This window comes from Lethenteron reissneri, chromosome 4 (assembly GCF_015708825.2).
Source record: "Lethenteron reissneri isolate LAM-NWPU_2019-01 chromosome 4, ASM1570882v1, whole genome shotgun sequence".
Classification (NCBI taxonomy): Eukaryota; Metazoa; Chordata; class Hyperoartia; order Petromyzontiformes; family Petromyzontidae; genus Lethenteron; species Lethenteron reissneri.
In genome coordinates, this window is record NC_083782.1 from 7,646,202 (window position 1) to 7,661,489 (window position 15,288).

The window sequence follows — 15,288 nt, forward strand, 5'->3', positions numbered from 1 at the left end:
AGTGAGAAGGGAGAGCGGGAGCGCCTGGCCGTCGTGGGTTCCCCCTTCTGGATGGCTCCTGAGGTTCTCCGCGGAGAGGTCTACGATGAGACGGTAAGCACAATAATTTTATCATGTTTTCACAAGTGGATACGACATCAACTTTCACATGTTGACGATTATTGTGAAAACGGGTTGTGCTTAACTTTGTCATGGAATTTTATGGTGAGGGATAGATATTTGAAAGGGGCGTGTTGTCTGCTTAAACATTTCATTCATTTACGAGGGCAAAGATAAGCGCAGGTGGAGCGAAAATGAATTGCATAACAGGAACATGTAATTCCATCAATCAACTCAAAAATTATATGTGACGCCAGTTACAACATGTTCACAGTTGCACTAAAAACCTTAGACGGAAATAAAATAATTGAAAGCATTTAGTTTCGTATATTGTAAAGCCATTCGAGAGGGAATGTTCGTTATTCAACTAGAGAAGGAGGCCTTTATCCATACGTGTATTGACAAAGGGTTATACTTTAAAATAATAAATACATATTGGACGTCGTGGGTTGTACGGTTTGAAGGTTCTCACTTGCGCGCCTATTCCACTCGGGACCAATAGAATTCAGCCAAGTCGACTTTATACATTTACCCTGGTGAGAACTCATCAGACCAGCATAGAGCCTCATTTGCAAGTGACCTGGGTTGCCACAACGACCAATACTGGTGTTGCAATTGCTGTTGGTTATAGCCTGGCGCACTTAGTTTAATAGCCACCATAGCGTGAAGGCTTTACGTAAATAGGCATCGTTGTCATCCATTCGTTATCTGTCACCACCGTTAAAGGCCCTCCGTTTAATGAGTTATTCTCTCATCGTGGAGTCGGCAGCTCATGTGCACCAACCAAACCCCCTGGAACCTATGCAACATCTAATTTCTTCGGTTAACCTCGGTATTTGTCTGGGCTTTGTTAGGGCTCACCTGCCCCCCCCCCCCCCCCCCCCCACAGGCCAGCGACGCGTTTCGTACATTGAGCGAGTCCAAGTCCCCCACTGCGAGATGTTGCTGCCACACTCGCGTGTTCTCCCCCAAGCGTTATGTGCGGGGGGAGTCCTTGGCAGTTCTGCGATTCGAGTTTTCTATCGTCTTGGCACCGCTTCTGACTTGCACGCAGGGCTAACGAGAACTTTTAAAGCCTTTTCGGCCTCAACGATGCTTTAATCGCTTCATTGCCAAACCGCCACCGGTAATAAATGGCCATCTGTATCGTTGAACATTTCACACATCCCCGTGATCGGAAGGCTTTTTTTTTTTAATCTGCATGAGCTTTATTTTGCCGTGTTAAATATTTCGCGCCTGCGTTGTCGTACGGCTTCTCCCCCGCTGTGGTTACGGCTCGTACCGCTCGTCATGTCCAATGTTTCGCTCCACGTGCAGCCCGGGACCTTCTCAAACAACACGAATTACAACCCATAAACCCGAAAACTCATCACACAGATATCGAGCTTGTTGAACGCCTATTTTAGACGTTTACCTTTGGTTTATATAATGCCTGCAGCCAAACAAATATCGCATACTTTGTCATTAAACACTATGAATAGCCCTCGCTTGTCATAAAAGGTTATTTACTAGCCAGTTTATTTCTGTCAAAAGTCCTGCTGTCATCCAGCGCCCCTGCCTCATTTGCATCCTGACCCCGCAGGAAGGACGGGGCAGCGTGTGCGTGCGTCCGTGCTGTTAGTAGGTGCATACTTAAAGCTTTCGACCCACAGCAATGAGCCAAGGGACGGGTTAACCCTTCCGCACACACACACATGCGCGTGCGACATTGTCGTATGTCACTAACAGAGGGTCAAAAATTCCTCCCACGAAACACCTTGAAGGTTGACGCGTACGACCAAACAAAGCATTGCGTGACTGCCGGGAATCGCATTCCGGCTCTGATGCAAAGTGACACGCAGATGAGAACCTCATCTCTGCTTTGCAGAGGTCATGTTGACACTTGAAAGGTTCCTGTGTGTCCCACGCACCTGTCACAGTGTTGTGTGTGTGTGTGTGGCGTTGAGGTTAAGTAATGTGAAGCCTCACGGATCGCCGTTGCGACAACCGTTCCGGTTAGCCCCGTTTCTCATCTCCCGCCCCTTTATTGGTGACTGTTGTGAACCCCGACAGATTGACGTGTTCTCCTTCGGAATCATCCTGTGCGAGATCATCGCCCGCGTACAGGCCGACCCGGACTACCTTCCGCGTACGGAGGTGAGTCTCGCCCGTGGCGTGCGCCCGTCTTCATCGTGAATTATTTACACCTCCCGTGACGCACGTGTCGAGGCGCCAGGACAAAAGCGGGCCAAACAACAACGATCGACAACAATGCAAATCCATCTACACAACAAAAAGTGAGCGAACAGAAATTCTAAAAGGTTAAATGTACTCGAGTACATTTGACCTTTTGAGTTGTCACCCTGTACGGTCCGGCAAGCATGCGAGCCGCGGTGGTGATGCGCACGTACGCGCGCCAGCGTGACCGAAATGCTTGGCACCGCAAACGGGGAAGTGATCGCTGGGAGAGACGACCACAATAGGCGCCTTACCAACCTCGCATGCAAATGTGGCTTGTGTTAGCGCGCACGGACGCACTCTCTCTCGACCCTCCGAAACAGATGAAAGATGACTTGGCTGAAACTGCCCACCGAAGTGTCGTGGAAAAACCACAGGAACCAAGGCAGCGTTCGTCAGGGAGAGCGGGCGTGGGTGCCAACTGTTAGACAAACTCGCTCTTGTTCGCTGCTCGACGGAGCCAGAGGAACGCAACGTTCCAAAGCCCCCGCGTTGAACGCTTCCCCGTACCGTTGTATAGGTCCCTGGTGCCCCCCGCAGCGAGGCGCGTTATTTGATACGTTTGCATCGGTTTCCTACGGAGCCCGAGTTGGGAATAGTTTGGAAGTCAAAACACACAATAAAGCATCTAGTCCCTTGTCGAACTGTGCCGCGGAAGGAAATCGCTTAGTTGGGCTTTAACCATCCGCTGTTGCCGTGAAGCGTTTGCTAATTACGCGGTTAAATCCGGAATGCTTAGCACCACTTGCATATTTTTCTTACCGCCGCGTTCACGCACACACACGCGTGCCATATAGCATACAGCCCCGGGGTCACAGCCACCATTGTTTAACGGTCAGCGTGCAATTCGGAGGTCGCCAGTTCAATTCCATCTCCCGGCGTGGCTGTTGTGCAAGTTTCTAAAATCCCCCCCCCCCCATCCGCCTCTCTCCACCCAGAAGTATTTATCGGTACACCACAGTTAGTCCATCGGCAGGTCGCGTGCGGGAATTGAACTCTGGACGCCGGGTTCGTAGTGCGGCGCACGAACTGCTCCACCGCAACACGCACACACACACACACACCAGCGCACGCACGCAGTTATTTCGGCATGTGCACGTTCTACAATTGCGGGTCGCAGAGGTACGTGACTTTGTATATCCAGGCGGCCAGGATCCCGAGCAGGCGTGCGCGCGTAACATGTGCGCCACATGCAAATGCACGCCAGAGAGCGAGCTTGAACACGGACATTAAGTCGCGTCCATTCAGGGCTTCATCAGCAGGACAAAGGCAAAACAAATTGATGTTGCCCCTTATTGCCTGCGTAGGCTGTTGGAGTAAGTGCCGTGAGTTGAGCACCTACTGAGGCCGACACGGCGGAACAGGCGCTTGCACAGACGCGTGCGTGCTTTACACACCTTGAGGTGGCACGAAAGGAATGTACCTACGGGGCTTGGCGGGTGCAGTGCGGGTGTGGGTATGAGCGAGATAGCTTGGCGGTCAGGTGCGTGATGGTCACGATTGGAAGGAGGGATTAGATTTAAAAATAGATTATTTTTTTTTGGTCTCATTTTTGCTTTCTCATCTGCGTTGGTACTCACCGTTACTTATTCGTGTTCACGGTTTTGTTTGCTTTGTTCGCATAATTGATCGCGTCCAGCATTAGCGCACTGTTTGAATTACATTTGCATAAATCACAGTTGAATCAATTCTTGTGCGCATGATCCGTTTGCCTGCAGCGTGAGCGTAAATCAATTGTAATCAATGAGTTGTTGCGACTTCGCACACTCCTAGCGCTGGGAAAGGTGAAGATGGTGAAGCGTTTGTGGTGCAACGGTTAGGACAGCCAACTTGCAATACGGAGGTCGCTGGTACAACCTCACACACGGCAGTTGAAAAAATGGGGCACGTTTTCTCAAACCCCCCCCCCCATCTCTGAACACACAGCAGCAGTGCCAACGTGTATGCCACAGTCAGTCGATCAGCAGGTCGGGTGCGTTTGGGTGAACTGCTAGAGGGATTAGAAGACGAGCAAGGCAAAAGGATTTTATTAACCAGGTAAAATCTTAACTGCTTTATGGAGTTGTCTTCATATCCGCATCTCCAGTTTCGGCAGCCTCCCACTCCCAACCCCGCCCACTTCCCCCCCCCCCCCGCATTTTGCCTTGCTTGTCTTCTAATCCCTCTGGCTGTGCTCCACTCCCCCTACCCCCCACACCCCCCTCTCTATCTCTCCTCCCTTGCTCTTTCCCCCTCTCTTACCTATATAGCCTCTTGTCACGGCAGCCCTTTTTCCCACTTCAGCAATTGTTTCTTGCTGTGGTTGTCCCACCTGACGACGGACGCTTGTGTTGCACCCGAAACGTCGTGATTTAATTTTTTTTATTTTCTACCTATGTGACTTTGCCGAAAGAACCAAAGAATATGGATCCCTGCAGTTGCGAAAAACTTAAAATCTAAAATGATGATGGTACTCACTTTGAAACGATGACAACACAGCCAGCTGTCCGAAATCCAAGACGATAGAACGGAGAGCTTTTTTGTTTGCATATGATTAACGAAACTAATCCTGGCTGCTCCGCACTTTGGACAGCCACCTACTCTCTAAGTACTCTGTGAGTGTGTGTGTGTATATTGCTCTGAGTGTGTGTGTTTGCGTGTATATTGCTCTGTGAGTGTGGAAATATATTTTTGGTTAACAAGCTGACCAGGTGTCTCAGTTGTTAGAGCAAGCGGCTCGCAATCGGAATGTTGTGAGTTCAAATCCTGGTTGGAGGTTTACTCAGTCTATCATCCCTCTGGATGAACAGAGATTGACTCGTGGACAGTCTTGACCACACCATAGGAATGTGGAATGTCCACCACTGGCTCAGGGCTGTAAACTGGAGATGAACACCGCAGTTCTCTCCATATGACAGCCGTTATCGGCTTCCTTGGTCATTCTATCGACATCGGAGGGATGATGGGTTGTGCCAACCCCTGACAAGGATTTCAACTCGCAACCTCCCGATGGGCGACCGTTTTTTTTTTTATCCAAGAAAGCCTCGTTGGGTCCCAAGACTCTTTTTGCAGGAGGGTATTCGATCTTTCCAGAAATTACGAGTAAAAATAGGTTGAGCACATTGCACGATAGCGCGTGTAACGTGAACCGAAAAGTGTTCCGCGACTTGACACGAACCTTGACTCAACATTTGTTTTTTGCAGAAGATAACCTAATCAGAGGTACAGGACATCGGGGAGGCTGCCACAGGGGGTGTAATAGCTGGCACTCTGGACTTGCAACCCAGAGGTCACCGGTTCAGTTCGAACTTCTGGCACAGCCTTTGCGACAATGGAGCTATTTATTGAATTTTAAAACAAAAACGTTTAAACTATTTTACCAGGTAAGGCCCACCGAGCTATATAGGCTCATTTTCAGAAACGACTTGGTCACAAATGATATCCCAAAGAAGTGGCTTATCACGTGGAAATTTATAGTAGCCAAATTACTAAATGTGGAGGGGAAAACCGGAGGACCCGTAAAAAAAGCTACGTGGCCACAGGGAGAACATGCAAACTCCAAATATACAGGCGTCATTGTCAGGATCGAACCCACGACCTCCTATATACCAGGCGAGGTAGTTAACATGCCGGCAACGTGGCACCCCAAATCTCCCCGCCTATGTCCACCCAGCAGTATAAATAGCTGTTCATATTCTCCTCCGAGACATCTGGCCAGCAAGGAAAAAAAGTAGGCCACATACCATCTGGAAATTCTCTCTCTCGAGAGAGAGAGAGAGAGAAGCTCCCTCTAGTGGAAGAGGTCCTTCTGCCAGCAGCGGTTTGAGTGAGCAATTGCACGGGCTGCACCAGGGACCCATCTCCGCACGCGAGAGCGCGAGCCCATCTGCGTTTTCATACCCAACCGAGAGAGGCAGGGGCCAGCGCGGCGCAGACTTTGACGACATATTTTTCTTTGTTTTGTGGTTTTTGTTGCTCCCCCGACGTCCAGCGCCCCGATGCCCCCCCCCCACCCTCGCGGCTCCTTTGTGTGCGTGACTGGCACGGCACACTTGCGCATTGGGGCGGCAGCTATTCCCCCCCCCCCCCTCTGATTATCCCGGACATCCTGTCTTATCGGCCTGGCATTAGCGCTGGACAGATGGCGCGCCACAGGTGTCTGATCCAAACTAAGGAGCCTCCTCCGCTTCATTACGAGGGATATCGCCGTGGTATTACCACTTGTGATTTCTCGCGGCAGTAGAGCGTTTGGGGTTGAGCGTGGGTGTGTGTTGGTTGGAATCGGAGATGTTGTCCCCTCTTTGGGTGGTTTCATGAGTTGTTGTGATTCACAATTCACGATTAGCTTTTTTTTTATATCTATTTTGGTGAATCTTCACGCCTTTAGTGGCTGCAAGGGTGAGAGAAAATCCACTACAGCATGCAAGGGACTTTATCAATCCACTTCTGGATGAAGAACTGCCCACGCTGGGCCAGTCAATGGTGTAGTTTGACCATACTTCACCATGCTGGTTCTTGGATGTTGGTGCAGACAGCAATCAGGCCGGGGATCAAGCTCAGAATGCTGGGTTCATAGTGAGGTGCGCACACAAATGTGCCACCCACTCCACACCCCCCCTCCCGCCCCACCCATTACAACACGTCCAAATCAATACACTTACATCCTTATGTGATTCGGCACGCGTGTTGCGAGCTTAACAATGAAAACGAATCCGCGTTGTTACACCGCCTGTGTGCAGCTAAAGCGACGTTCCTCTGAACCGTAGATGTTCGTGTGACATGGGCTGGTGGTGAGCAGCGTTCAGCAAGAACAACAAAATGGTCACGGGAATAATTATAAAGCAATTACAGGGGTCGCTTACAAGCGTCATTCCTGACACGTCAGTTTGTACACTAGTACCGTATAGGGTGTCCACCGTTTTCTAAAACCGTAGTCCGTAGCATTGCACATTCTTGGGATTTTAGTGGCAATGCCCGCTTGCTCGGAGCCAACCCAAATTACACGGGAGGTGAATCGTCCTAAGGCGTTGTTACGAAATAAATCATGAAAATTCACCGGAGATGACGAAGCGCCCGGGTATCTTGCGGGCGATGTTGTTTTTGTTGTGGATAGGAATGGGGGGGGGGGGGTTACTTCCAGGCTTGTAGCAGCAGCAAGAGAAAGGAGGGTGGTGGTTTGGTGGGAGGGGATGACGGCGGCCGTGTTTGGACACGCCACCTCTCGGTAAACAAGCAGCGCCACCATGAGCTTGGGTTGCACTCGCTGGCGTGGCACCAACATGAGGCCCAGGGGTGGTGGTGGCGGGCGCGCGGGAGGGGGGAGGGCGCCTCTCCTGAGCCGTCGCGCGTTCACACACACGCACATGGAGACGCGGTTGTAAAGCGAGGTGGCTAATTATAATGCGGTCCGCAGTAACCGCAGAGTGCCTCTCCCCGCGAGACCGTTGTGTTAGTGCGAGCGACATGAATACCGCTTTGTGAAGAAGAGTCAAAGGGTGTTGTTCTTCTTCTTTAAAAAGAAACTCAACCCCCCCCCCCCCCCTTCATAGTAATGTGGCATTTCCATCGCTGGCTTCAAGCTCATCTGTGAGATTTTTTTTAAATAATGATAGTAGTCAAAATAATATTTGACAGCCGTTTGTCAACCCTCTTGTTGAATATAGACCACCCACACTGTGGTGTTAGGCATGGTTGTTTGGTGCGGGCTGGTGAAAGAGGTTTGGGAGGCCTGCGATATAAATACATCACACATCATTCACTGACTCTTGTGAATGACATCAGGAGATCTTTAACGTCCGCTGTACGTGTGTATGTTGAACTTTTGCACCCTACGTAGCTAACCATGCCAATCGGTGGTGCGGATGTTAGCCATGGCCGGGAATGTAACTCAAGTTGCAAGTTGATTTTCTTTAACCAAGTGAGAACTCTTAAGAGACTCAGGATAGTCGCAAGTTGCGACAGTGACCTGGGGCATTAGTCTGTCTGTAGGGGGGCAATGATTGCCACCTTTTCTAATCCAATTTGCGACAATTGCGGGTGATTTTTGGAATTTTGAAATTTTTGACCCTGGCGCCTACACACGATGGCCTACTCTTTCGAATCTACGCCCGGGTGATCTTTAATGTCCGCTGTGAAGCAGACGGCGCGTAGCGTGATTAATGGCGGCCTGCTGGATTTTGAACCGCGAACCTCTCCGGCAGAGGGTCGAACGCGCGAACTCCAGTCCCCGCCGCCACCCTCCCAGGTTGCCGGATTCGTAGCACAGAAGCGCTAACCACTGCGCCTCCATCCTTGCCACCCAAGATTAACTTGAGCGAATTGAGCACAGGCCCAGCTCCGTTGATCATCTACAAAGGAGGTGAAGGTTCAAGTTGATTTTTTTCCCTCGCCACGTGGAGGATTTCTCAGATTGTCCTCTGTAAGCCGCTTAAATGTTGCAGCAGAAGCCCGGACCGGAATGAGTGCTGCGTGCTCATTAATTCCGCAGGGGGGGGGGGCTTTGTTTTTGTTGATGTTGCCGGCCAAGTGGCTTGTTTAAAACGAACCCTGCGGGCCAGAGAGTGGGGCTGAATAATCGTAAAGCGGAAGTCGTCTAGGGAGCTGCGCTCATTAGGCTGTGGATAGAATTAGTCAACACCCGGAAGAGACCCTCCGTCTCTCTCCCTGGTGAGCTCTCGCCTGCTTAAAAATAAAGGGCACCAACTCACCTACATTCGACGGAAACCAAATTATTCACTCGTGACAGCCAATTAGACGCTGCTGGTGCTCTCGGGGAACAGGATGGGGACGCCCGGAGGATAAGGAATATAAAATGTTAAATGCGCGTACTTGCACAGTGAGTGACGGGCGAGAGCCGAGGAAGTGACGTGCGCTCATTGATTGATTCGTTAGTGCGAGAATGCCGCTCGAGGTGAATTCAGGAGATAGCGGTTCCCGTGGCGGCGGTGTCCAGAGGTTGTGTATCACCGGTGGCACGGGTGGGAATAGCAAAGTTGTGAGAGCGTGCGCCAACACGGCGCGTTGGGGGCATCCACTCTCTGATGCCAACCCCTAGGGGTCCCTCCTGGCAAAGCCCCCAGGCGAGCCCTCTTCCTATTGCCAAGTCTCAACTGTAGCGGTCGATCTGACACAGTCAAGAGGCCTCCGACCGCCCCCTCGGCCTCCACCTGCTCCACCCACGAGGTTCTCTCGCTGGGAGAAGCTGGCGGCCAGGGATAACGAGAGAAAGTTCAGGTTGGAGTTCATTTTGAACCAGGTGAGAGCTTCTAGAGACCAGAATGAGTCTCATTTGGAATAGTGACCAAAGTGGCAAAAAGCAATGAAATGCAAATGACTTAGGGCAGGAAAGCAAATAAACAAAAGGCTAAAAAACAACTGCGTTTGAGGAGAGCGAGCTACGTGCCGCAAGAGAGATGGCTGCACGCACGACGATGACGCGCACCGCACCGCGAAGCTGCTCCCCTTGCGCGAACCGAAAGCGGGCGTCCGCAAACGAACACATTCGTACGTCCAACAAGTTATGTTTTTCGAGCGCATCAAAGGTCACCCGCGAACCGCGAACCGCCGGAGGAGGCGAGACTCTGGGCGCGTGCAGCCGTTCGACGGCTGCAACGGGATCAGGGCTAGCGTGCGGACGTTTCCTCCATGGCTTACGCAGAGCCACGGCCGACTTGACACTTGAAACGGCGCGTTTAACTCAATTAGGAGTGAGACGTTGGCGCGCCGAGAGAATGGCACGGCCGACGGGTCGTACGTGCTGCCGCGAAAACAGCGGCGGGAGTAGGGGGATGGTCTGAGTTCAAGTCCGCAGGCATCCATGCTCCCCGAGGAGGCTCCCCTCCTGCGCCGGAGGGCGACGGTTTGACAGAGAACGTGATTTTTGCGTGCGTGTGGGCTCGCTGTGCGGGTTCGCCGCGTTGAAAGCGCTCGTTCGCGCCGCTCGGAAGAAAAGAAAACAGCCCGACGGATGAAAAGCGTGTCGGAGTTGCATGGGGGAATTGGCTGCGACTTGGCAAGTGTTTGCGGCAGCGCGAGCAATCGAGCGCGTGTGGGCGTCTGCGTTACGGAGTTGAGTTCGTGCATCCTCTCCGATCTGGCACGGGCAGCCCTTGGTACCGGTTTCAGCAGGTCGGCTGGAGACGCTGGCAGTGAGTCAGGCGGGTGATGGAACTGCAGCAGGCGGACGGTGCGACACAACTTGCTTTGACATTCAGCCTGGGTGTCGCTGGCGTGATTGCAGCGTGATGCCTTTATCAGATCAAGCAGCAGCAGAAGTCACTCCAGCGCTGCTGACGAGCAACATTTTTAAACGCACGCGTTGAACAATATAGACTCTGGGCTTCAGCTTGCCCAATGTAGTAAGAACAAGAGAAGATTTATATTTATAAAAAATAATAATTTATAGGGCTTTATATGGCATTTTAAAACGAACGTGTTGAACAATATAGACTCTGGGCTTCAGTTTGCCCAATGTAGTAAGAACAAGAGAAGGTTTTATATATATTTTTTAAAAATTATAGGGCTTTATATGGCATTGCTGTGAAGTCTCGGTTGGCTGTCTGGCACAGGCCTTGCCATTATTCCAAATAAGGGCGAGTTGAATTTAAAACAGCACCACCACCGGTACAGTGCAAAACACGCACGCCTCCATCACGGGGCAAGCCGTGTGATCTCACGAGATACTGTATTCACGGGGCTGGGGTGAGCGGGTGTGGGGGTTGTTGGCGGGCAGGCGTTGCCCGCGCCGCGTGTGTGTAGTAGTTAAGCTCATCCGTGACCAGGAGCAATGCGTTTCTTGCGCAGACAAAAACGGAGAGCCACGGGGCGTCTGGCGCTGATATGACCCGGGAGCCACCCTTCAGCGGCCGGGCACGGACGATACGCGGCTCCTGGGTCCTATCAGCGCGTCGCCCTTGAGACGGGAGGACCCGTGCCGCCGTCACCGCCGCGTTACGTCGGGGGTTTGCGTTTCTAGCGGCGCGGAAAAACGGGAAGCAAGCCCGCTCGGCATCCATCTGCTTCTCGTTTATGAATGCGCAACGGCGGAGTAGAGCGGAGCGCTCGTGGCGCGTGGGATAGTTTCCTCGTGATGGTTCAACGGCGAGGACCATTGCACGGGAGTTTTGACCACGAGTCCGTGCGCGCGCTTTTTATTCTTGCCCAATTCCCGACGTGCACGGGATGTTTACCTTCTTCTTGGTTCTTTCGGTAAAGTCACGTAGAAGGGAAGAAATAAAATAATAAAAACAAAACATAATAAAATAATTCTCACGACGTTTCGGCCACAACGCAAGCAGCCGTCCTCATGTGAAAACCAGGTCTGTCGAGGCGACAGCGTCTGAATGTTATTACTTCCCTTCTACGTGACTTTACCGAAAGAACCAAGAGGATGAATCCCTGCAGTCACGAAAGCTTTAAATCGGGATGTTTACCGTTTATTTTGTATTCTAAAACGACGGCATTTCGGAAAGCTGCCTGGGGAACTGTGCAATCGGATTTTCCCAAGTGGTGGTGGGGTGTGGGGATTGTTTTTTAAACTCGGCTTTTGCAGTGGGTTGTCAATTTGCTTTGGAAAACTGAGGGTGATTGTTTCTGATAATAGATGTCCCAATGCCAGCTCTGGGTGTTTACATTTTTCGTCACCAGTTTACACAAAAGCAGTACGGATAGAATCTGGATGCAAGATAAGCTTCGTCTTTCAATTTCGTCTGGCTCACCGTGTAAAAATAAATTATTCTCTTCACGATACAGATTTTGGAAATGCTTTTCCAGATACCACCGATATTCCGATATGTAAATAGTGGTCGAGCCAACAACACCACCGCCCCCGGGTGTTTCAAGAGTGCACAATGGTACCATTGTTCCCCCCCCAACCCCCACCAAGATGAACCCAAGGTTACCAGAGGGGGGCCCTGGCACATCTCCCTCCTGCCCTTCCCCCTGGAGTGATGGATCTACTTGGGCCCCAATGACAAGGACCCACGCTGTGTCCACTCCAGCGCTCCTCCCACTAAGCCGTTGCCGCCGCCAGCCACCACCACCGCACCGCATTTTGTCAGAGGCCAGGCCCTCGAGACCGCCCGCCCCTCCCTTTGATCTCCGGCCATGACTTGAGATGTTTTCTAAAAATCTACGGAGCGCTGCGAGTGGCGGGTTTTGGCCGCGGCGCGGACCTCCTGCCGGGGGCGGCTCCTGTGCCGACTCGACCGCGGCTCCGGGCTCCGCGTGTGTGTTGAGTGGTAACGCCGCTCTGCCCCGTCGCGTTGGCTCGGGTTGTTTGCGTTGCACAATCGCAGCCGGCCCGGGCCGTTCTTAACGTAGCCCAGCTGAGCGCCAGAGTTATTTGTGGTGATGGGTAAAGGAGCTGCGCCGCAATCGCTTTTACTCGCGCTCCTGCTAAAAGAACGGCCTTTCACTTGTCGACGGAGCTCTCGGGAGCCCCTTTAGAAGGAATTTAGGCGTAGTCTTCCACACTGGCCAGCCTTGCCTATCGACTAACTGTGGTTGACCCATTCACACTGCTGCTGGGTGGACAGAGGCAGATGCCAGGGAATAAAAAGAAAAACTTGCCCCGTGGTATCACGTGAATCGACCCGGCGGGCTGTGGATTGCAAGTACAGTGTATTAGCCATTGCACCACCATGGCATGGTAAAGGAGAACCATGGTAAATAGAAGTGCGTAGCTTGTGCTGTAGAGCTCGGTTTTTTTTTACGAGTGGTCTTGAAAACACGTCGGAGAGGCCTGGGGGTTTGTGATAGTGACGCAAGGTCGCAGCGCTCACGTGTCAGACTTTGCTTAATGCTAATAATTTATGGACTCCCTGGGGAAAGTGGCAGAGGTAATTAGAGTTTGTTTTTCACGGGGGGGGGCTCTCAAACGAGAAGCGTCGCAACCAACCCTGTCCACTGTCGAACAGTTTGCCGCTTAAATGCGTTCGTCACTTTTCATTTTAATTAGGGCAATTACACTTTTATCGGCTTCGCTGGACTTTTCTAATTTCATGCGCGTCGAGCTCTCGGTCGCAGTGGCATGTTAAACGTTAATGACCGCTCATTTTCACGGCCGTAATATCATATCGGACATAATGGCAGCTCGTCGTTTAATGCGCGGACTATTGAGCGGATCTGTAATTGAGCTCGTGTTCGCCGTACACGAGATGCGTGGGGTGGAGTGGTGGCGCAGGCGTTGGCCCGAACTGAGGCCTGAACGCAGCCACCCGAGCCCGATTCCCTGGCCATGGCTAACAAGTCTGTTTTGTGTAACCACTGTGAAACCTCTTGGAGAGCAGGAGAACCTCATTGGCCAGTGACCTCCGTAAGTGGTGGGTGATGTCTGGGTCTCCCCTGTCCCACCCATCCCCCCACCCCCTCCTTAACCAGCCTGCACCGATCGGTATGTGGTGAAGTATGGTCACACAACCCCTATGATCAACACGGATTTGGGGAGGCCTTCGTCCAACAGTGTTTTGGCAATGGGCTGTAAATGAAATGAAAAGATACATACGGTTTGTTTCTGAATGTAAATATACATTCCTTCATATTCCCTGCTCTGAATGTCGATCCACCAGACGGAACAAATGTCGATCCATCGTGGGGCATGTGTGTGTGTGCACGCTCCACGATTTTGACAAACCCCATCTAGCATTTGGTCCAGTTCTTCTCCATGACGCTCACAACGTCGAGGTCACTGTAAACCCTTTTTTGTATTTGAGAAGAGGCCCCGTGACATTACAACTCTGGTTCACACACGCACCTTTATCGTTGGCTTATCAACCGCGTGCGTTGTCGCAACACACGCGCTGTGGTTTCGGGCAAGTTGCAACATTTGGCCACACGTTCTCCCTGGGCGCAGGCTCGACGAGCATACGGGCCGGATCAATCTCGCTCGCTCGCGGCTTTCAAACCACTTCCTCCGGCACTCCTGGAACCAGCTAGCCGAGCGCTCTAGTGGCGCCTACGCGCCTCTTAACGGCGCGCGGCACCTGCCCCTTCCCCCGCCCCCCACCCCCCCGCGGTCAACCTCCTTGTTTTCGCCGAAAGCGTTGCCACGACGTGCCGAACAAGCCGACAATTAGTGCGCTTCTCTTTATTTTTGTTTGTGTCGTTTTTCTGCAGAATTTTGGCCTGGATTACGAGACTTTCCAGCACATGGTCGGGGACTGCCCCTCCGATTTCCTGCAGCTCGCCTTCAACTGCTGTAATGTGAGTAGCCGCGCACCTTTGCACGTGCAGCTCCCACGCGCCGCTCCCCGCAAGGTGGCGGCCGTCGAGTAGGTCACGGCGGCCCGCGATCGCACGTCCGTGACTGCCGCGGCAGCGCACGTGTCACGCTAAAATATCGAGAGAACAAAGAACAGTGGACGAGCATGCGGCTCTGCGACTTGTTTTCGTGTTGTGCCGCGTTTTGCTTGCCAAGATGTCTTTTGATGTTTCGATGCACGTGTCTGGGAACTTCTTCAGAAAAAGCCATCGCAAACCAAAATTTCAGAAAACCATATTCATTCATTCCCTTATTTGAAGTAGCTCCCAGCATATGAGGGGCGAAACGTCGGACATCGCGCCAAATGAGCATCATTTGAATCTTTTATTCCTGCCGGCCCCTTGCGCTGGGCCGAAATGGATCTCACTCCCCGCCCTTCTTCTTGAGTGGCCTCCTTGTAGTAAGTAAAAAAAAAATCGGGCCGTTTCCTCCTGGCGGTCCCTGTTGCGCGTCAGCACGGGGCGTCGTCTGCGTCTGACCCACCTTTCAAAATCTTGACGCGAAACATCAAAGCGAGGAGTGAAAGCGCGCGCCCCCCCCCCGTTTATTGCACAAATCACCCCGACATCTGTTCGAGCCGGGAGTATCCGTTCGCAAAGAGGACGGCGAAATATAATACGGAACACGTGGGAGGCCGCCGCCGTAGCTGCCGCTGTTGTCTGTGGCGGTCGGGAGGCTTCTGGTCACAGGCGGGCGAGCGGGTGGGCACACAGACGCGTGGGCAGGCGGGCGGG

The 15,288-nt window shown here is 52.1% G+C and overlaps 1 protein-coding gene across 1 annotated transcript in view; it reads left to right on the top strand.

Moving 5' to 3' along the window:
• The window catches only part of LOC133350105 (dual specificity testis-specific protein kinase 2-like), a 52,445-nt gene that overhangs the window by 31,873 nt on the left and 5,284 nt on the right, over window positions 1-15,288 (top strand). The window contains exons 6-8 of the mRNA XM_061564130.1: window positions 3-93; window positions 2,152-2,235; window positions 14,410-14,496. Of these exons, the coding sequence (XP_061420114.1) occupies window positions 3-93; window positions 2,152-2,235; window positions 14,410-14,496 (262 nt within the window). The remainder of the gene's footprint in view (window positions 1-2; window positions 94-2,151; window positions 2,236-14,409; window positions 14,497-15,288) is intronic.